Source organism: Phyllostomus hastatus, unplaced genomic scaffold, assembly GCF_019186645.2.
Source record: "Phyllostomus hastatus isolate PE091 unplaced genomic scaffold, TTU_PhHast_1.1 phas_scaffold_21, whole genome shotgun sequence".
Classification (NCBI taxonomy): Eukaryota; Metazoa; Chordata; class Mammalia; order Chiroptera; family Phyllostomidae; genus Phyllostomus; species Phyllostomus hastatus.
In genome coordinates, this window is record NW_025334017.1 from 14491665 (window position 1) to 14515980 (window position 24316).

At 39.9% G+C, this 24316-nt stretch overlaps 1 protein-coding gene across 6 annotated transcripts in view; it reads right to left on the minus strand.

Annotated features, from left to right (window-relative positions):
• EYA1 (EYA transcriptional coactivator and phosphatase 1) overlaps positions 1–24316 on the minus strand; it is a 296080-nt gene that overhangs the window by 39720 nt on the left and 232044 nt on the right. For all 6 annotated transcript variants that reach the window (XM_045861482.1, XM_045861480.1, XM_045861481.1 and 3 more), the window contains one exon: positions 7836–7925. In XM_045861482.1, coding sequence (XP_045717438.1) covers positions 7836–7925 — 90 coding nt within the window. The remainder of the gene's footprint in view (positions 1–7835; positions 7926–24316) is intronic.

Here is a 24316-nt window from a genome sequence, read left to right on the forward strand (position 1 = left end):
CGGGGTCATTAACAACCTGCACGCTTCCCAAATCCTAAAGTCACTCATCTGTCTTCCTCTCACTCCACTCCAGCAGCATGTGACACCATCGTGCTGTCCTCTAGCTCTTGAAACACTATTTTCTAGGTGTCACACATTCCACCTATTTCACTGTCTGTTCCTTACCAGTCTCTGGAAGCTCTTCTTTCTCAGTCCTATGTCTAATTGTCAGAGTGTGTAATGCTCAATCTGAGTCCCTTTTCCTCTTATGTGATGCTAATCAGTGTCACATCTTTATGACTCCCAAAACTGGATCTTCAGATTTGCCTCTGACCTCTGAGAGCCAAACACATATGTACATGATCTCTTGACTTGGATGTGACATACATATCTCAAACTTAACCTGCAGAAGCAGAGTGCCTGGGTACACTAGGACACCACCTCTCTATCTCAGCACCCCAGGCCTACTCTTCCTCATTTCAGATAATGTGACCACCCTCCAGGTGCTCAGGTCAAAACCTGGCAGCCACTCCTGATTCCACTTTCCTCCTTCTCCCACATCCAATCCATTAGCAAATCTTGCCACCAAATCACACTTAAACCCTGTGACTTGTCACCACATCTGAACAGCCGCAGCCCAGAGCTCCCTGGCTGGCAGCAGCAGTCACCTCGTTGGTCTCACTGGTTCCACTCTTGCTCCATTCCTCACATCATAACTGCACTGATCTTTTAAAGGTGTGAATACTATTGTGTCCTGGCTTAAAACTCACCAGTGGTTTCCCACTGCAATTAGGCAAAAAAACAAAACAAAACAAAAAGAAACCCAACTTCTTTACCACAGTCTATAAGGCCCTGCAGATCCAGACTGTCACTCTCCCCCCACTCACTCTGTCCTAGCCACACTGATTTTACTTAAAATATTTCTCAAAGGAGCAGAAATGCATTCAGGGCCTTTGACTTGCCATGCCCCTTCCAGAATGGCAAGTCAATTTTCTGCCCCTTCAGCTACTTCCTTCCTAACTTCCTGTTTCTTCATGAATGCCCTCTCCTCAGAGATCCCTCTTCCTGACATCCCAGCTGAACACGCTCCACTCCAACCATGTCTTATCCATTACTGTTTGATTTTGCTCACAGCCCTTACCACTACCTGAAACTATTTTATTCAGTGTTTATTTCTTACTTCTCTCTCAGAGTGCTAACTCCATAATGTAAGTAAACTTGACCGAGCTATTGCTGTATACTCTGAAGCTAGAACCATGCCTAGAACTTGGTAGTCAATACATATTTATTGACTACTGAAGGACAAGTGCGACAGGTACGACGAGATTAAAAGTGCCACGGGCATCTAAGTTTTGGAGCATCACAGAGAAAGAGCACTTACATCCTACCATCTAGACTGGCAACTTTTTCATAAAATTATCTCCAGTTATTTTTTTATATGTCATAGATGCTAAATCAGGATCATATAGTATGACTTATTTTGTAGAATGTTTATTTTTCAACTTGAAGTTATATCATGGTACCTTTTCAAAGTATGTTTCCCTCCAGTTTTTAAAAATATTCCATAATTTTGAAAAATATTAATAAACTTTATTTTTAGAGAAGTATTAGGTTCAAAGCAAAATTGGGTAGAAATAGAGATTTCTCATGTCCCCTGGCCTTCCGACATGCATAACCTGTCCTGCGATCAACATCTTACACCAGAGTACATGCATTTGTAATATTCAATGAAGCTGCGTCAACATGTCACCATCAACCAAAGTCCACAGTTTACATTAGGGTTCGCTCTTGGCGCTGTACATTCTGAGGGTTTTGGCAAATGGGTAACGACACATAGCACCACTACAGTATCATACAGAGTAGTTTCACTGCCCTAAAAATCCTCCCTGCTTCTCATTTTACCCATCCCTCCCTGTCATCCCTGGCAACCAATGATCTTTTTACTGCATCCATAGTTTTACCTTTTCCAGAATGTCAAATAGTTGGGGTCATAGACTATGTAGCCTTTTCAGGTAATATGCCATTAATTTTAACATGAAGGTTACACTGGAATTGTACAGTCTATATTTTAGCCTGAAATGAACAATGAATATTTTCCTCAATGAATTGTCTTCATTTTCAATGAAGATGCATTATAATATATTTCATTATTAATTTATTTTTGGGTATTTAAAATATTCCTATATTTTAATGGTAAAAGTCACCTTTTGGAAGATATACGGTGGGCTTCAGTGAACATCTATAAGGTGCTGGACCTGAATTGGAATCTGCCACTCAGTAGCTGTGAGACCTTAGACAAGTTTTGTTTTAAAGCTTCACTTGGCTCCTCCAAAAAAAGGAGAAAATAATGGTGCTTTTATCACAGAAATATCAGGGGATGTTTCTGTGATGCATATGATAGATGTGGGGTGTAGAACGATGCATAGAGACCACTTAGGACAAGGGTTCCATGAACGCGTATTACTCTTGTATCAATTATCTGCCTATAAGTCTTTTTTCTAGAATATCAGCTAAAAGTAGATTTATTCAGTAAAAGGATTAGCACAATTGTTCTGGCAATTGAATCTACAACCTTTTGGTGTATGGGATGATACACCAACCAACCCACTGACCTACCTAGCTAGGGCTAGAGGGCTGTTGATTTTTAAATTAAATTCTATAATACTTTACTTTTCTTAAGCCTATTATAAATTCTAAGACTATTGCAATAGATTCATTTCAGTGTCCTGTGTATATCAAATCTGCAAAAAACAGTAACTTTAATCTTTCATCAATTGTAGTTTATTCCTTATTTCACTGCCCTAAACTCCTAGAACAAAGCTAAATAATAGAGCTGACAGAGGGCACTCTTATTTTGTTTCCATTTCTATGATAATATCCCTCTATTACTTTACTGTTAAGAACAATGCTGCCTGTTGGTATTAGGTAAATCTCTTTTATTATGACAGATATATTTTGACTCAACTTTCTGATGAACATCAGAATTAATGAAGTCTTTGAATATATTCCTATTTTTCAGATGAAACAAAGATGACAGAATCTTGTGAAAAATTATGAAGAAATAAGATGAACACTTGAATGTAGTAATGACAATGGATAAAATATGAGTATTGCCTCTTTTTGGCCATCAGTTATAATATAGTTAAAAATCTATACACATTATGTCTAATAATCATTTGTTTGCTTGAAAAACTTATTTTGCTCCCTAAACTGAGGACTTTTATGTTATTTTTGTGAACTAGAAAAAAAAATGAACAAGGCCAATTAACCTACCTCAAAATACAGGGAGGCAGAGTTAATTTGTCTTCCACAGGAAAAAAAAAACAAATGCTATTCTATTCTAACAGATCAGTACTCAATCTAGCAAACACATTTTTGGGTGGTATGGAGGATATTATTGGAATTTTTAAAAAGTATGTAATCCTTTACATTTGCTAAATTTAGCAGGAGAAAATAAGTAAGTATACAAAAGCCTCTGGACAGAGTGGAAAGTCACAGGTGGCATATATATGTATGTGCGCATGTCTGTGGGCACATTTATGTTTGGGATGTAATTACTGATGCTTTCACGCTTTCCCATGCCTCACGCTTTCCTGAGGCTGGCCATGGCTCACGGAGGGAATGAGGCTAGCACTCGGCTTGGCTCTTTCTGAACTGTCTCCTTTGCAAGCTCCCACGAGACCCTTTCTCTGGCACCAGGGAACCACATTTTCAGCATCCATCCACACAGAACCTGGGCCCTGGGCATCAGAGTTTCTTCTTGTTTATTTACAGATACTAAAGCACTTTCTAGGTGGATTATATTTTTCAACTAAAACAAAAATTGACTTTTGAGTCAGTTTAATCTCTTACACTTTTGGAAGCATAAGCATTAGGTCCCTACAGAACACTTCACTTGAAATGGAAGCTATTATACTTAGCACTGGCATGACTGATATTTTAAAGAAGTATTTTTCCTAGCTAAAACTAGTTTTATAAACAAGATGTATTAAATTAATAAATGATAACCTAAGATTTAGAGTAATCAAATATTATTGCAAATTTAAAGACTGAATTAAACCAAGGGGAAAACTAATTTCTTTGCTTTATGAAAGAAATCATTACAGCTCATTCTCTTTAAGGTACGGCATTACTTAGAGACTGTCCACATGCCTTTTTTTGGCCTTTGAATCATCAAACCCAGGCTCAAGAGGGACCAGAACCAGCTCTTTTCTTAAAAGAAAAGATAAAAACAAGGGGCTAGAAGAGCAGGTACTTAAAAACCAGGCCTGGCACCATAGTCTACAGATGGAAGGCCCAAGAAAGGGCAGAGTCTTCACGCTGTAAATCCTGAGACCAAAGAATCCTCTGGTCTGTTCCAACTAACTGACACACGAGGTGCTAGGACAGTGAAGGAGAGAGTGCCAGTGCAGCCCAACAGCAGACAGGCGAACCTGGTATGCGTGGCACCTTTACATGTCCCCGTCTCACATAACACAGGAGGAAGGTTCCTAACTTCCCAACCCTGGTCCTTGCAGGAAGGGAGTGAGGCCGGATAGCAGACCCGTCAATAACACCACTGAGGAAGGCCAACCACCACGCCTGCAAAGTGGTATGACTTCACACCAGGCAGAAGGAGAAAATTCAACATCAGCTTACACCTTATTTTTATTTAGACTTATATCCATCTTGATGAAATATTTTCCTTTAACTGTGGAAAAATCTAGCAGAACTGACCAACACACATTAAACTGAAACATTATTGTATATTCAAGGCCGGTCCACACTCTGTTTGCAGATTGCCTTTCAATAAAAACCCAACAGAAAGAACACTTTTCTCCATTCAGTCAGAAAGAGTCATACTTTACTAAAGAAACTGAAAAAAAAAAACACCAACGCAGTTCCACACTGTCATTCATAAAAAATGACTCCCATGTAAGCACCATCATACTGCACCCAGAGACCTTCAGGTAAAATGATATGCAGGATGGTAGTCAGGCTTGGAAATAGGAAAGTCGAAACCCTTCTCTGGTGGGGGAAAATACTATGTCCTTTGATAATTATGTCGCCCTGTCACTCATGTTCCTTCAGTTGTCAAACATTTTTGTTAGTACAAAAAGGCCAACATTTCTCCTTTTTATATTTTTCCTGGAGTGTCAACAGAATTAAATTGTGACTGCTTTTATTAAAAATTGCCACTGAGCAAGATGACAAATAAGACTTTTAAAACTAAAGCAATTAACTTTATTTCTTAAAGTATAATTAAGATGTTTTAAAATTACTTTAAAATCATATCCTAAATTTCCTAGACTATCCTAATAACCTGTTAAGCACACAGGCATTCTTTGACAAAAGCAGGTTGGTAACTGGAAGCCCCTCACAGAGTGTAAATCATTGTTCCGGATCTCTCCTATGCCAAAGCTATGGATTGACCAAATTATACAGAAGAACTAACTGGCAAAATGTTAAGATTTTACAAAAAAATGAGGCCAAATGTCAACAATAATTTCAGACATCACACTTCAAACTCACTAATAGATTGACCATTTCCCTGAAGTTATTTATACCTTAGATCTTAAAAAGGTAAAAACATGGAACTTAAATATTCCTGTCCCCTACCACAATGTTTTGCTAACTGGAGCGTGAAATCATGTGTTATCATGTCGTCTCTGCCTGAGGAAATAATTTTGTTTTTTCTAGAAGGATCATGTCAATACATTTATTTTTGCCAGAAAATAATTTTACTTTTTATTTTGCAAGAAACCAGTATTTGCAATAACCAGCTTCAGGTTTGTTGAATTACAAAAGCATAAGAAGAAAGACTGAAATAAGTATAAGAACCAATTTATTTTTAAAATATGCAAATTTAGAGCAAGTAAATAATTTCCAAAGACAGAAGCTAAATGGACCTTTCTTTTTACTCTTGGTGATACCTCTACATTATTCTCAAATAAAATGATTTAAAATCAACTGCTGTAAGGTTACAAGCTTAAATCACTTTTCCACTATTGTTTCTATATTTGATGGAATATCTTCAATCTCTTTTCTCTTTTACTTCTCATAAGAAAGAGTCCTCATGCCAAAACCAAAATCTGATGTTTCAATAACTGTGTAGACCCTTATTTTTCTTTTTCTTAATATTGAGTTTATGGAAAAACTACATTCCCTCCACCCCTAAAGCAGAACTTCTAATATCTACTTTTATTTCACACACTCTGTATATATAGCTCAGTATGAGTAATGTCAGTAAACAATAATCGGGTTGTATTCAATCAAAGTGAAGTTTGGAAGTTTTTCAGTTTGTACTCTACTAAGTTATTACTCTGCCTAACTTCTCACTTTTCACCACATAGTTTTGGTGCTGAATAGACAAGCTACAGCATTTTTAAAAAGGTAGAGTTTAAAAACAATAGCAAATTACTGCTAATTTCTTCTTGATGGGTGCTATTAACACCTATTAACATCACTAAGAGGAACAAGGTTGTACCCAAGACAAAACATCAGCCTGGTCTGTACCATGAAAGACAACAGAAACTTAGGGAAGGAATGTGAACATACTAGTAAAATATAAACTTTTTCGTGCTATTCTCTTATGAAGTGAATCACAACCATAAATCAGAAACAGCTTTTGAAAATAAGTATGATTATTAGGCTTTTCTAAAGGCAATTCTAAACATGTCATTCACTTGTAATATTTCTATCTTAAAAAAATACTAATGCCTTACATGTGATTTCCTTAAGGAAAGCAAACACTTTAAAATGCAAAAAACTCTCCTATTTTACCCTAAGTGTAAAAATAAATATTTCAGTAAGGAATGGGAAAAAAATGAAGCCCATTTAAATAATTTCATTGCACTGTAAGTTGCCAATTCATCTGTGAGTAGTTTCACCACAGATGAAAAGAAATCAAAATACAGGACAGATGTTGAACAAACCGCAGTTAAGGTCTGTCACACACTGGCATTCTTCAAATGATTTTGGCTCATCTATTAAATAAGGTGCATTTTGCTTGATTTCGAAAAGGGAAACATCAGGAAATATTTAAAGGCCAATTGCTGCCAATTAACTTTGATCAGTAAAAGTTCTATTTGAATCTTTCAGATTCTTCTCTTGTCTGAAATCACACACATTTATAAAATCTAGCAAAACAACAACTTGATGACTAATGGCTGTTAGCAGCCCTACCACAAGCTTGCTTAACAGCAGGATTTAAATAAACAATTGTCTCTATCAAGAAGGGAGTGAAATGTAATTAAAGTCATGTTTTTCTCAGAATGGAGACATAAAAAACAATATTCTTTATTCTTAAGAATGCTGCTCTCCGAGATCATCCTGTTTGTCATTGCCTATAACACATTTAACTAGCCATCTGATACAAGTTTCTCCCCAAATTATAATGGACAAATAAAACCAGGGGCAGTTCACCATAAGAAATCCTTGCACCCCAAGAGCAGAGGCCTGACTGCAATGCCATCCGACCAATGGGGCCAGCCAGGAAGGACAGCACCCAAGACAGGGACAATCTGACGTGAGCGGCGTGTGCAAGTACCACAGTTCTGCTGGATTCTAACGGCAGTTCATCGCAATGTAACCGAGAAATCTGTAGCTTCTCCTAATCGACACAACTTGGCATTTAAGATTCTCGACCTCAAATTTTCATCCTTATCAATGGTTACGTGGAATCTAATTTTGAAACACAACAGCCCAAGTAAAGCAAAACAAGTACCATGAAGGCAAAATGTGTTACCATATAATCGATCATTACTTTACCTTGTTATTCCAAATAGAGGTCTGAAAAACAATATCCCCTTATTGTAAGACCAATCTCCTATTTTCATTTTTGCAACATGGTGTTTATAGGAAATAATTGAACTTACTTCTAAGTCATTAAAAAATAGATGTGTGTCGGCCAAGTTGAAAATCATTTCTTCCATTCGCAGTCCAAGGGAAACTGAAGTAGGTGGATCCTAGAACAAGAATTTTATAGGTCAAGAACATATACAGTCCAGGTTACATGAGCTGTAGTGTCACATTAAGAGGGAGCCAGTGTTGGGAAAGGCTCAAAGTGACCCCTTGGGTGGCTTGGGCTCTGGTTGCCTTTGGTGTGCATCGTTTATTTTATATGCAAACATCAATGACTTATTTTATTTAAAAAGTTTCCCTGAGGTTCTTGGAACTTCGCATAAGGAAGAAATAACTTGCTGTAAAGTAGAAGAAATTCAGCTTCAAACATGTTTCAGGAGCAAGAAAGTCAGTAAATCAAGGAGACACTGTTTATGTTGCACCACAATCCATTAAAAGTGTCTAAAAGCACCCTCACAAATATTAGAGAAAGGACTGAACAGAGATTAAGTTCTAAAGGGCAGTGAATACTAATTCTACTGCAAATGGTAGCTATCATTATCTTTTCTTCATTCAGACTGCCTGCCAATTTTGAGTATACTCAAAAGAAGGAAGTGACCTCATGGCCTTGTGCCAGCTCAGGAGGCACATTTAACATTCACGTGACACTGTCCAGTCATCAAAAAGCCAGTACTATCCACGGAGGGGGCAGCAGCATGCTGAGGTGTCCTGTGGCTTCTACCCAAGGCTTCACATAACCATACACTGACCACATTTACTGGCACTGAGATCAACTTGGGGGGATATGGAGATATTTGCAGGTTTTAGTGGGTCACTGTATTCATAGAGTATCAAACCCGAGGAAGCAAGATGGTTCATGGTGAGTATCCTGTACAATTAGTGAAGAAGGAAAACATGTCGGTACAGAAAGTGTTCAAGGATGTAATGTGAGTTTTTGAAAGTTTCATTGATATTTTAATAACAATACCAACTTTCATAGGTATGGTGGTATTATGAAACTTTTCCAAAGAATAATTTCTGAAATGCTATTGTATTATCACAGCAAACCTTTGGAAGAAGATCATCATTTCACTGGGGAAATTGTAACTAGAGGAGTTATGCCTTTACTTAGGCCCTTCATCTGGCTGGGGTGTACTCTGTGTATCACCAGTCTTTGAGTCTTATACTACAATTGAGGATATAAAACCCAGAGAAAATAAGATTACTGTTTTCTAATACTGTCCAACATGAATCTTGTACATTTTCTCTTTTGTCTTTATTCCAAAGCTCAAGACCTGCCTGTCTTACTCCCTACTGTCCATGTATCCATAGCCTATTAATCCTTGGGGATTCACTCCAAGTGCCACCTCTCATGGGCTTTGGAAAGTAGCAGGAAGTGACAGAGAAGAGCCTCTGACCCTGAGCTTACTTTGGTGTCTTCCTCTCATGGAGCCTCAGTTTGCCCATCTAATAAATCAGACAATACCAACTAGCTAGATGGCAAACACACTGTTCTCAGAGAATAAATGGAATAAATTTTCTTTTCTTAGAATACAAAAAGTATTCTGATCTTTTAATTTGGCACAACCATACACCTCGGAGAGAACAGGGGCCTGGGATGTAGTGATGGGGCAGGGGTGGGGGGGTGAGGCAGAGACACATTGGGCACCTGCCAGAGGCCAATCAGCTGTGGCCGGGGAGGAGGAGTCAACCTTGCCAGCCCTGCCCACCTACACTGCTAGCCCCACGCATGACACTAGCCCTGCCCATACCCTGCGAGCACTGCCCAGCATCTGAACTTACAGAAGTCCCAGAGGAGGAACAGAAGGCTTGGGAAAATGTGGCAGGATGGCATCGCTGGTCTGAATTCCTCTTCTGCCCTAGGCCTTCTCTGCCAGCTGACAGTGGAAAGGTGGCAGAGAACACAACATGGCCTGAAGTTGGGGGTTAGACTGCCAAGAGGTTTAACAAAAGCCCTGGGGTTTATAAGAGAGCAGGAAGGAGGGAAAGACACAGAGGCCTACTGAGTGAGCAGGAGCTGGGGGTGGGGAGGAACGGACTATTTCCCTCAGTCTTCCTACGTGATAATTCATACTCCTTAGCCTCCTCAAATTGTCCCTGTTTAATACCACCTAAAACCTATAGGTTGCCAAGAATTAAAAACAGTTTACATGAACCAATAAAGAAAAACTCTCATTGAGTGCTTCTTTTATGGGAAAATGCTCACTCACTTCCATCTAAGTATCAGCAAGCATGCTGGACAAAGCAAATACTCAAGTGTACCCTAGAGCAGAATTAACGAGTGGGGGGAGTTCAAACAGCTGTTTCTAAAGCAAAACACCTGACCAAGGTGTTTACTCCCTCTTGTTCAGGCTAATAAAATTCCACCGACTTGTCTCATAACCAGGTCAATGAATCTTTTTATGTGGCAAGGCAGAAGAGCCTCACCACATTTATTTAATTGCCAGTTCCAGAATTTATGTGCCATGGTATTGTTACTCTGAAAAAGCATTATTCCTTCTTGATATTGTTGCTTATTTATGCCACCATCAAAAGAACTACCTCATTGTTTGTTAATGCATAGCATACTTTAACTTTTCTTCATAAATTAGAGTAATGGCTTTCGAGTCGGAATACTAATAAATTTTAAAGGCTTGTTCAATCTTGTGGTCAAATATGACACAGATGTTGGTCTTATTTACCTTTTAATGTTTTTCTCTTTTGTTATTAGCTTTCATGCCTTAACAGCTTTTATACCTGCCACTCCACGTTGCTATGAAACATTTACTACACCAAAAAGAAGTTAACTTGAATGAGAGAATTTTAGAACAGGAAGGGGCTCTAGTTGAGGGAACAGTGTTTCTCAAATATTTTTTAAACCATGATCCACAGTAAAAAAATCCATTTTACACCCTGATCTAGTAATACCTCTCTCACTTTCTCTCTCTCTCTCTCTCTCTCTCTCTCTCTCTCTCACACACACACACACACACACACACACACACACACACACAGCTGAAATCACGCAAGTTTGGCAAAAGAAGACTTTCCTCAATGTGTGGGGTGTATTCTGATATTTTCCATTTCATTGCCAACTGAAGTGTCGCAATCAGCAGACTGAAAAGCAGAGCTGTGGAGGATACCTACTTTTGATATGAGAGATGGGAGAACTGAGAGTCGGCGGTGCGGTGATTTGCTTGTGGTAACAGAGCTGGGAGGGTGCAAAGTCACCTCACCTGACCACGTGTTTTCCCTGAGAGCAGACTAGCAGGAGAGCAGACCAGTAGCTACACCCACAGATTGGCTCACGCATTCTAGCCCTGGCGTTCTTTTCACATGGAGATTAGGTTTTATTTTCCTGTTGTAATAATCTTTTAATAGTTTTCAAAGTTTTCAAATATGTCTGATACAAAGTAAATGTGACAAGACCTAATACTGAACAGTTAATAAATTAGTCATGGCCTGGTCGCTTATTTTGGCATATTTAGATGAAGAAAGAAAAAAACACATTTTTTAGACCAAAACTGAAATGGTAAAATCACCATGTCTTTGGCTTAGCCTTACTTTTCTTGTGCTTTTTGCAATAACGAATTCCAGAGCTGCAGTTATGAAATGGTTGCTTTTGAAACACCATGTTTTGTTCGATCACTTTTGAAAAATTACAGAACTTAGCCTCCACTTCAAAGAAACATCTCTTTTTAAGGAAAACTCTCTGCCAAATCTCTCCATTCTTTTCTGAACTTGACCCCTCTCTGGCAGTTGGTATTACTGTCTAATCGTGACATTTCTCCATTTCTGGGGCCAATCACATTGTTGCTGTTTTCTGACCACGTTCCTGGGATCTGATTGTCTGCCACCTGTCCCTTAAATAACCTTGGTCCCCAGGACAGTTTTCATCCATTCCTCACTCTCTTCACACTGCTGTACAGACCCCGACACACTCACAACTTCAACCATCGCCACCGACCCTTTATTAAATCAGATCTCACCTGTAGGCCCCTGCAGCAATGACCTGTTGGTCGTTTCCAGTGGAATGTTCTGCAGAGCACCTGACCCTCAACATGCTTCAGGTTGGAGTCATCATTTCTCCTGGAAACCTACTGTTTTCCTTCTTCAGGAAAATGGCAGCCTGCCAGCCCCAAACTTGATATTCTTCCACCTTTTATCCCCACCCCAAATCAGTCTCCACACCCTGCCACTGGGACCTAGAATCCAAACCTTCCTCATATTCACTGCTCCTTTAATTTTCCCCAGCCACCTGCCCACTTTGTAGATATCTTCACTGGGATCCCTCACAGGCTCCAAATCCAGGGTCCCACCATGCCCACTCCACTCTCCCATCTCTTTCCGAGAACATCCAAACACTTGGAACCAGTAGGAAGGACCCATAAATGTCTGACTCTTGTTTATAGTTTTCCCAACTATTCTTTCATCATAAAATCTTTTCTGCAAAGATGGCTAGGCAGAGGTCTAATGTAAAAGACAAGCAGCTCTGATGGAAGTTCCCACCAAAAACCTAAAGGAAACCGGGGCACTCTTCTCCACTGGCTACCCACCTGAACGGACCGAGGGCTCTGACCGCGCCTGTGTGTTCATGCCCTGCACCCTCACGCAGCGCTTCTCCCACTGCCCTTCATCAGTTCAGAGTCTCCTCCCTGACTCTCCCTACCTGGGCTCATCACCTGCTGGGTACCCCAGTTGTGTGCATTCTTGTCTAAGGAGGGCAGACCCTCATCCCTATGTCCTTCTCTCTCCATCCTTGGGACTTAGCACAATGTCAGCCTTTCCCAGTCTGGTAGAGGAACAGATGAATGAAAAGCGGTAAAAATAAAATACTTCAAACAATTCCAATGAAGAAAAAAATAAAATATTAAATTTGATCTTTAGTTAGTTGTTAGCGTTCAGTGTTGCTTAAAAAAAATCCCAGATACCTAGCTTAGGAAAAACAGATGTTTGAATCCTAAAATCATTCTATCTACATACTATAGTATTAAACATGTTCACTAGTAATGCCTGATTAATTTGTACCTTATTAAAGAACAGCCTCTTTTCTTTTTTTAAAGATTTTTTAAAAAAGATTTTATTTAGAGAGAGGAGGAGGGAGGGGGGAGAGAGGGGGAAAGGAACTTTGGTTGCTCTTGTAGGTGCCCTGACTTGAGCAGAAATCGAACCGGAGAACTTGCACTTTGTGGGATGATGCCCAGCCAACTGAGCCACGCTGGTTAAGGCAAAAACAGCTCATCCTTAGAAGAACTAATTACAAAACCTTATCTATCAATGAAATAAATGTTAGCATAACATCAGCAGCTCATCATTTATTTTTTAAAACTCAGTAGTGGCATGCATGACATTTTGCAAAATATATTCTCATGTGCTGTATAATTTAGTTTCCTAGTAAAAATGGTACAGTGAAGAGGCTCAAAAAGAGAAAATCCAATCAATTGCTTTATCATTCTTCTTGTTCAATGAAGAAACAGTAGACATTGACTATGGCTCTTATGCTCAGGAAATTCTAGTAGCAGACACCTGCTTGAACCAAAACAAAATAAACAGCATCCAGCACCACACGCACACTCCCCTCCACACATACAATGCACACACAGGAGTGAAATTTAACCTTGCTCCTAAATTATTTTAATATGACATTGAGTTGCAAATATCTTGTTAAATTCACGCAAATAAAGCGAAGGAACTTGTTGCAAGGCTAGGCTACCCATGGCTGTTGTGGGGTGAGCCAAGGATGATTATTTCTATTGAACACACAGCAACATTATACAGAAAAATTAAATAACAATGAAATCTTTTGAGGGTAGATCCAGGCCTAAAGCAATCGTTTTGCTTTCATCCTCTGTCCAGTGACCTTTAATTATCCTTTGCCTCAAGATCTTTTTCTCCTGTTTCTAGAGCACAGGCTGGCCCATGGAGACTAAAGTTATTTCCATCCTCCACTGAAGTCACCAGCATCACCCTTGGGCCACTGGCATTCTTTTCCTGCTCCTCTTTTCAGCCTGATCCCTGCTATTATACTAGATCTCCATGTCCTAACAATGTTTAAGAACGAAAAAAGAAATTCAAAGTCAGTGCACAGAAATGCTGAAATGCCATGAAATGCAGCCTCTAGAGAGTTGTATTCACCTGTAGAGAGGGAAGCGCTGCGTTCATGTGCTGAAAATCTATAGCCTGATTTGAAGTGAATAAAAGAAAAGGGTGTCTGTAAATTCCTGTGGGTACTGGAATAATGGAAAACCAGGGTATGGCCTCTTCTTGCCCTGTTTTGTTTCACACATGAACTAGGCATTTGATAAACTTTGTCATTTAAAAAGTATTTGTTAGCAAGTAAAATCCACAGCAATTTCAGAATTTGATTTTACCAGGACTCAACTGCCAGATGAAGACACTGTTGCTCCTGCCAGGTGGTCCCACTTGCTTCTACGTTTCAATCTAGTGACTCTCCTAGGATGACAAGTGATACAACTGCCTCGTTGTGGAGCTTACAGTGGAGCTGTCCTGCTCATCTCTACCCAGGTGAGGTCTAATACGAGTTCCAACACAAGGTTAACATTATTAGCAAGGGGCACTCTTTCTACCTGGTACAGAAATGTAAAAAGTTTCTTCTACAATAATTGTGCTCACAACCTGCAAGCAAAGAACTCTTGCATGCAGGGCAGAAAAGAAAAAATGTACATTCCTATAATGGGCATACTACAGGCTCTGCTTAGATATAATATATTACATCTAGAGGCTCCTGCACATCAAGGGACTCAGTTAACAGAGTGAAATGCAACCTATGGAATGGGAGAAATATTTACAACTCAGATATCTGATAAGAGGTTAATATTCAGGATATATAAAGAACTCTTGAAACTCAACAATAACAACAGAAACCTAATATAAAATGGGCAAAGGACTTGAAGAGTATTTCTCCGAGAAGATGTATAAATGGTTCACAAGCCCCTGAAAAGATGCTCAATATTACTAATCAGTAGGGAAATGCAAATCAAAACCACAGTGAGTCATCACCTGACACTCATTAGTATAAGGGAACCAACCCGCTTGGCAATGGCAAATGTAGCCCAGCCGTGTCGGAAAGCCAGCAGGCATGAGATGCCATCCCTTTTTCTCCATAGGACTTCTGTAGTGCATGTGAATTTGTTCGTCTCATCCACAACATATGGACCCTGCTGGGTGGAGTCTGCATCGCATTAGGGTGGCTACTATTAAAAAAACACCCAGAAAATAGTGTGTGGATGAGGCTATGGAGAAAGTGGACCCTTTGTGCACTGCTGGTGGGGGTGTAAGATGATGCAACTGCCCTGGAAGACAGTGCAGCAGTTCCTCAAAAAATTAGGCATAGAATGACTATGTGATCCCACAAGTCCAATTCTAGATATGTACCCATGATAACTGAAAGCAGAGTCTCCAAAAGGTATCTCTGTATATCCATGTTCATAAGAGCCTCATTCAGAATAGCTAAGAGGTAGAGGCAACCCCAGTGAGTGCTGACCGATGAATAAGGAAACTGTGGTATACCCATACAATGGAGTATTATTCAGTCTTAAAGAAGAAGGTAATTCCAACACAGGCTACAGCATGAATGAAACTTGAAGAAATCATGCCAAGTGAAATAAGCCACTAACCAAAAAACAAATGCTGTATGACTTTCCTAATATGAGGTACTTAAAGTTGTTAGAAATCTCGGAGACAGAAAGTGGAATGGTCGCTGACAGGTGCTGGGGGAGGGAGCATGGGGACCTGTGTGACAGCCACAGCCTTTCAGTCTGCGTGATGGGAAGAGCTCTGGGGATGGCGGGGCAACAACCGGAATGCACTGCACGCAACTGAGCTGTGCAACTAAAACTGCTGAAAAGGTACAGTTTACATTTTGTGTATTTTATCATAACTTAAAAATTAAAAACAGTTGGAGAGATGTAATTGTTGATTAGGCATTTCATGATATTAAGAAATACTTATTAATTTTTCAAGATTGCTAACATACTGGGTATCATCTATTTCAATTATAAAATCTCTTTTAATGGAGGCTTAAATGCATACTGAGATAAATGTAAATGAAATAATGTGATATCCGGGATTTGCTTTGAAGAACCATCCTAGGACAGAGCAGGGAAGGGGAGGGACCTGGGGAGAATACAGATACAATGGGATTACCTTGGACTTGGTAACTGTTAAAGCTGGGAGAGGTTACACTGGGTTTCACAACACTGTTCTATCTCCTTTTGTACATATGTAAGAAGCACTTATAGTTAAAAATTAAAAAAATACATAAAAGTATTTACTGTGACAAGATCAGTTGTCTTTTGGTGGAAAAACTATGGATTAAAAATATTTCTTTTGAAAACTTAAAACACAGCCAAATCATACTTTTAGAAGGCCAAAATCTTTCTTAAAGGTCAAAACTGAAAAAGCTGTGGAAAGCTGCTCAGTACAGCACCATTTACTGAGAAGAAGGTTTCAGGACTCAACTTGGTGATAGGTGCCCAGACTCAAGTGAGACTTAGAATATGCACAAGAATGTATCTCAGACACTGCTTTGCCTGTGTGAACCCTACTAATGCTTATCACACGGATGTTCTCATCCAGAAAACCAGAGGAACGCCTACACTTGTAATTGAAGCCACAGGACCTACGTCTCACACATCTAGGAACAGCAGCGAGAGCAGTGTCACAGTGCAACTTGATCGGCTGTGAAGGAGAGTTCCCTGTGTCATTTAAGAGCAGTAACCCTAGAAGCATCTCACTTAGGGCCTCTGGCATTCCTTTTCTGGCTGCACAGCTGCTGTGGGTCCTGATTTTTTTCTGATCCACAATGCTTGTGTTATCATTTCACATCCTCTTACAGGCTATTCCTTACTAGTTCAGTGATTGTAGCTACTAGAGAATGCTTGTCATGAATAACACAGGGAGACTGGTTGCTTCCTGAATATTGTTGGTCCTTTAGAGATTCAGCAGTTTCACTCTTTGTGGACTGAGAGTGGTGTTAATTCAGAATATTTCTGCCCCAAGGAAGAACTGCTATTGAAGATTCATTCATTCCCTACCAACAATCTCCTTTATTCACTTATAAACTCCCTGAAGGCAAGAATTATGGCTAGGCACCTAAGACACTACTATTCATGAAATTAAATAATTATAAAAGACTGACTTGTATGAAAAACTTTTAAATTTAGTGTTAGACCAGGAAACAAAAGGCAACTCAGCAGGAGAGGGATGTGTACCCAGGTGTATGTCTTGGGTACTGTAGCCCGTCTAACACAAAAGGCTTTGCGTGTGCAACTTCAGCATTGGTGGTACAATTTTTTCATGGATGTTTTCAGTGATCGTTACTTCAATTAAGCTACTATATGCCTGAAGGCTAAGGTACCGAGTACCACCTACTGCTTCTTTTTTGACAAATTCTTTTGATGGAGTCGTCAGTTCTGGATAGTCCTTACATGGAAACCACACAATTAGCCTGGGACCTCACCCCACAGGGAACTGTGGTGAAGTCCTCCAGGGCCCTGGTGAGGAGGGGCAGTGGGTAATTTCTTACATGTTTTTTGCTTTATTCCAGTGACCAGGATGAAGTTCATGCTGCTCAGATTTTGTGTTGAGAAATACCAGTTAAATCTGCATTGCTGATTCCTGTATTTGTACACATTTGATCTTAACTATCTTTTAAGTTAAGCACTGCAAAAACTGTTTTGAAAGGTAGAATTCACTCATTCTCAATTCTCACTTCCTAGCTTCAAATGGTAACTTATTTTTAAAGGCACTCCCCCAAGTGAGGCTGATTCAAAAATGATATTCTTTACCCATTTTCACCTAATTTTTTTTCAAAAATTCTACTTTGGACTTAGAGTGTCCATGGTCTTTAAGCCTCAAAATAGATAGAAAGTGTAAGCAAAATCTGTTTATCTCTTCTTGGGTTTTTAGAATGGGATCCAGAATGTTTTTCTAAGTATAAAAATAAAATGCTTTCTTGTTTCTCTAGAAAACTTAAAGCCAACCATTTGTCTAAGCATACCAATATTTCTCCCTTTTATGTAACTGTTTTAACTGAAGGATATATATCCTGAGATGTTAAGCTTTGATTTAACGACACCACAAATGCCAGATATTACATTAGATCTTGTATAGTCCAAAAAAGAACTGTAAGTCGTTTCAGTTTTACTATAAGAACAACTAAAAATAGCACCAAGTGCTAATAAGGAAGCAATATCTCTTTATTGCTTAGATAAACCAGTAAAGCTTTAAAAGCAAAATTGTTCCTATTTTGAATGTAGCTCTGGTTCCTATCTCCACACCCTTGCACATTCTGTCCCCCTTTTGCTTTCCTTCCACCATCTCAGTTTTCTAAGCTGAAAAGCAAAAGGAAAAAATGGAATGGTTAAGGAAACCAAACAAATATATAAGGCAATATAAATCTGTCCAACTTAAATTCTTTCAGTTAAGACCTTTAAGAAATATTTTAATACCCAAGTCACTGTTCTAATTTTAGAAGCCACGGCACTCTGAATTAGCAATTAGATTCTATGAAGCTCCTAGAGTGTTGAGAGCTTATTTTCCTGAAACTCACCCCCCAATTAATTTTACTTTTAAATTTTTATGTACTACTATTTTCAATTTACAAGTACATTTTAAATGTATGATAAATGTCTTTTGCACATCGAGTGAACATATACCCCATTACATCTATGAGACCCACTTTACACAAACGCCTCACAATTAATTTTTCTAACTTGGGATCAAAAAGTAGAATCTATCATGTTTAAAAAATTGCTATTTAAAGAACTAATCTTAAGCTAGAAGGAGTTACTAGAAGATGGTTTGACTATTTCAGAAAGTGTGAGTAGTAATTCAGGATATGTATGGTCTTTACATTCTGAATTTATGGAATAAAAGATAAGGTTTCTAAATTCTGTTCACACAGATTCTATGTGGGCAGCTAAGCTTCCCCTGACAAGCAATCACCGAGAGTTATGGCAGCCCGGTGAGGTGTGATACTAACAACGTGAGTGGGTTTATGAGGATTTGTTGGTCAATGTGAAAATCTTGTAAAGTATGCTCAAACCAATAGCAAATCTTTGGGCAGAATCAGTCAAATGAAAGAAAAAAAAATACCCACTTTAGACCCCGTAAACAATTCCTTAATTAGAATGCTAATATTACAGTCACAAAAGGGGCCTGAATGTCATTTAAAATAATTTCTCTCTATTCAAGATGTTTTGTTGCTGGGGGCGAGGGGCGGGGAAGAAGCTGAAAAACAAGAACAGGCACTCAGCGCACAGGAGTGGCTTATTTTTGAGGTCCTGTGCTGGGTGCTCACAAGGAAAGGATTAAGGATAAGATTAGAAAAGTAGCTCCCTCCTCCGAGAGAAGAAAAAAATATATGCTAAAATATTATTTTTTAAAAGTAATATTACTAGAAGTGATATGTAAATGATGTGTACAACCTAAGACCCAAAGTTTCCACTGATTACCTTTCGCCCATCTCAAGTTCCCAGTGGCACCAATGGAATATTAACTTCTTGCAATTTTATAAGGACCCATTACGGGACAGCTGGCATGAAATGCCAAGTCTCAGGAGTTGGGTGTAGTTCTGATGACAATTAAGAAATGATCTGGATTACTGTGAGAATCTGTGTACTCATGAAATATAAATCATGGCTCAACTGCTGGCTGAATGATTAAAAAAAAAATCCAAACCTGTGGTGGAGCTAATCAGGTCCTTTTTTACTGATTAGACACATGACACTCGATTGCTTTAATTTTCTCCTTACTGAAGAGACTCCCTGTTTTGACATCATGAAAATAATAGCCAAGTAGAGAATGAGAGAAAGAACCTAACTATTCCAATGATTAGTTGTGATTGTGGAGAAAATCCATTGAACTCCAAATGCGGGACAACTGCCAAGGAGGGGCACAAAGAGGGAAGAAGAAGAAGAAAGCCAGAGCGGACCTAGCCAAGTTGGCCTCCACACACACGGGCTCATCCAGTGCCAAAGAAAAGGCTAAACCCAATCAAAAGCGCTATCTGGATTTCATTTGTAACCACTCTCCTATCTCTCACTGAGTCCTAGGGTTACAGCCCTTTTCTTAGGCCTTTATTATTTCCTACCAGGAGCACTACAGTAATCTCCTTTGCTATCGGATCAATCTTCCCAGTTGTACAATTCCAGCCTGTCACTCCACTGTTTTAGTATTGCGCATGGCACTCCCACACCTGCAGTATAAGGTCCTGGCGCTCAGTGCTCCAAGGGCCAGGGGCCAGTCAGGAGTCTAGATCATATTTCTGGTGTGGTAGTTAACAGATGTGCTTCATTGGACCAACTATTTAATTTTTCTCAGCCACAGTTTCTTCATTAGAAAAAAGAAGGGACTGCCCTGGCTGGGTAGCTCAGCTGGTTAGAACATCATTCCCATATGCCAAGGTTGCAGGTTTGATCCCTGGCCCTGGCACATATAAGGAGCAACCAATGAATGCATAGATAAATGGAACAAAAAAATCAATATTTTTCTCTCTTTCTCCTCTGTGTGTCAAAATCAATAAATAAAAATTTTTAAAAAGAAGGGACTAATTGGGTAATTCATGGAAGATAGTACAAAATGTAAAAACAACAAAAACGCAGTGTTTTATTAGCATTTCAATACATTTTCTGCTGCTCATCTTCTGAGAGCCTGATCCATGAAATATGCTTTATAGGTATACAGCCTTTTTGACTATCATTTCCCTACATGGCTGTGCTCTGCTCTGACCTCTCCCTTTCTTCTACCCGGAACATGCAATAGTCATGACTGCTGGTTCCTCCTCTGAACCCTGGAGTGAACAATAACAGCTCTTATTTGTGGAGTACCTGGGAGTATTTTTCTAGGTGCTTCCCATTGTTCTCCCAACAGCCCTGTGATAGTGTCCATCTTACAGATGGGAAGATTAAGGCAGAACAAGTGAGACTCAGAGATGCAAGGTGCTTCTCCCCAGGCCACAGAGCAAGGGACCCCCAGCACAGGTGGAGGAGGGTGGGTGAGGTGGCTGGGAGGCTGTGGTGATCTGTGTTTGTTCACAGCATTCCCGTTTATGGGTATGAATAAGAAAGATCAGGCTTTCTTCAATAAGGCAGCAGGGACATATGTATCAATTATATACAGCAGGTCCTTGAATAACATCATTTTGTTATAATGTTGATGGGCAAAAAAGTAACTCAATTCCTGACTGGGACCACTGTCTGTGTGGAGCTTGCATGTTCTCCCCACGTCTGCAACAGTTTTCTCTGAGGACTCCGGTTTCCTCCCACATCCCCAAGGCGTGCACCTAAGGTGAAGGTCACATCTACGCTGTCCCTGTCTGAGTGGGTGTGAGTGGCCCTGTGATGGAAGGGTGTCCTGTCTGGGTGGGTCCTGCCGGGGGCCCTGAGCTGCCAGGATAGGCTCTGGCCACTGAGACCCTGAACTGGAATCATTGGGTTGGAAAATCATTATCTTGTTTTTATTCATCTTTCTTAAAAGCCTATAGAGTTTAAATTTATTTCAGTGTTTAATATTAGGAGAGTTTGTGTCTTTAGAAGTTTGGTGATATTTTAATGACCAGAAATATGCTGTAGGAACTTAACTCTTATTTACATCAATTAACCTGGGGTCAAATTGGTTTCCTTATGAGTTGTTTCACTTAAAGTCGCAGTTTCCAAGACACTAAGTGAGGCTGTATTACTGCAAGTTGGGAGGAGGCGGCTGGCAGTGAAAGTGAAGAGGGCATCTGTCAGGGTAAGAGCAAAGGGATGGAGGGGGCTCTTCCAGCTGGAAATCCTTTGATAGCCAAAAACACCGTGCTTTTGTTTTGAGAGTTAGATTCCACGACATTCTACAGTATCCAAAAGTCATAGTTGGAACCATAAGTTACCTCATCATCTTTATCTAACTTGGCATTAATATACAAAGAAGAAAATAAAACCAGGGATGTATCCTTTGGGACTGAACCGGCCACTCATCTCTCTCAGCACACCTGCCACAGCCTTTGGGCGTTGCTCTGCGGGGATGGCCAGAGCCGCCAGAACGGTCGGAAAGTGTGCTCTGCTTTGCATTCACTTGTCAAATAGTTCTTAACTGAGAACTGTGGCTGCCATTGCTGCCTTCCACCAAAACCTGTTCTCTGTGTCTCCCTGGGCTCACAGCCAGGCTGCATTTCCCTGCCTCCCCTGTGCTGGGCTGTGTGGGCAGAGGTGTGCCCTTTCCAAACCTGAGCTAGAAGGTCTCCCTTCATACCCTCCCTGGTTTTGCTCCCTGTGGGCATTACAAAGCTCCTGAGAATGACCAGAAGCCTCAGAAGCTCCATGGTGAGATGGCACAACCTCATAGGTACCACCAAACGTTGCCCAAACCAAGCAACTTGGAAGATCCATTTGAGACTATTAAATGAGAGAGAGAGAAATTTCTACAGTGTTTGAAGCCATAGCATGTTGGACCTAGTTGTTCCAGCTGCTTTGCTCACCCTGGCGAATTTGTGTGCTGCCATTTCTCTGGTGGGTCCCAGAGGCCTGCACTGAGTTTACAGTCTAGTCGGTGCGGCACGGCTGTCATCAGATCAACTGTCCTGGTGCCCTGACGGCAGGAGTGGGGCTGATCACCACAAGGTTAAGAGTCTGATCTAGAGCAGGGTAAGCAAACGTTTCCTCTAAAGGAACAGATAATAAATATTTTAGTCTTTGCAGGCCATATACAATCTGGGACACATTCTTCTTCTTGTTAAATAACCCTTAAAAATTTAAGTGATATTTTTTGCTTGAAGGCCCTATGAAAGCAGGCCCTATGAAAGCCTGTAGGATATGGCCTGTCAATCTCTGATCTAGACCTCTGGTCTAGACTTTTAAAAACCAAAGGAAGAATAATACTATATGACACATGAAAATTACATGAAATTCAAAATGGGAGCTATAAATAAAGTTTTATTGGGATCCAGCCACATTTATTTGTTTATATATTGTCTGTGGCTCTGTTAGCTGAGCATGACAGGCAGCTGGCTCACCAAGCCTGAAACATTTTCTATCTGGCTTTTACAGAAAAGGTTAGCCAACCTGGGTCTAGGGGTCCCAGCAGAGAGATCATTCCATTTAAGTGACCAGACCCTCCCCAGCCTGAGGAGGACGCTGGGTGTCTGGCTGCTTCCGTGCTGTGCTGAGAGTTCAGCATCTTCATCAGCCATTAGGGAAGGAGGTCAGTCCTCAAAGGATCTGGGAGTCTAGTGTTACCCCCCAAAACAGGGTAAGAACAGCAATCTTTACTGGCTAACTGGACTGTTCTCATGAAATGGGCTAGAGGAACTGTTTCCAAATTTTTCTCATCAATGTACTAAATAATCGCAACGTCATACTCACTAGGGAAATGTAGTTGATTGAAACTCACTATGACAACTGAGATCTTTGTAGAAGCCTGGTGTTCTATAAAACCCACGCTCAGGCAGCAGATACATGATCAGTAGGTGATGAATGCTGTTCTTATCATTGGGTTATTGTGCAGTAAGACACAGTGCTGGGCCCTTCCAATTCACAACACAACCACAATCTTTCTTTTCCCTCCAACTTTGTTGAGATGTAATTGATATAACTTAATTCTTAAAACAGTCTTGCAAGTTAAGTAGCCAGCTTTATAGATGAGGAAACAGAATCAGTGGGAATAAATAATTTGCCAAAGGGGAGGTGGGGGGAAACCCTGCAAAGTCAGAGCTTGGATTTAAGGGTAGATCTACTTGAATTTGAATCCGATGCTCATTCTATCACACCATAAATTATGTTACTTATTGGCACTTCATAAATTTGAAGACATGGCCACATATTACTTACTCATTGGCCATTGGGCCAGAGTCAAGTATTTGGCAGTCAAAGTTCAACTACATTAAAATACAATTTAATATTTATTTTATACCAGTTATAGTATTTGTGTTTTTTTACCTTTAGTCTCTAACCTCCTCTGAACCTCAGTTTCTTCATCTGTGAAATGGGCTTAGCAGTCTCAGAGCATTAATGTTGAATTAAGTGAGTATTGGGCACATAGAAAATTATTAATAAGTAGGACCTAGAATTGAAAATGCTAAGTTTTTAAAAATATTTTATTTATTTATTTTTTAGAGAGGGAAGGGAGGGAGAAAGAGAGAGAGAAACATCAATGTGCGGTTGCTGGGGGCCATGGCCTGCAACCCAGGCATGTGCCCTGACTGGGAATCAAACCTGTGACACTTGGGTTCACTGACTGTGCTCAATCCATTGAGCTATGCCAGCCAGGGGTAAAATGCTAAGCTTTATGTTGGTATAAGTACTCATGTTTATGTTCTGTATAAAATGAGGAATGTACTAGGCCAAATACATCTAAGCAACAATAAAAGATAAGTATTAAAATAATCAAGCCACTGGGTATTGATATGCTGGGGAATCTTCCCATGAGAGGGAAGCCATGCTTGGGGATAAGCATCAGCTGATGCTTATTTGGAATAGAAGTCTGTGGCACTTGCTTTGATATGGCATCTAGATTATAC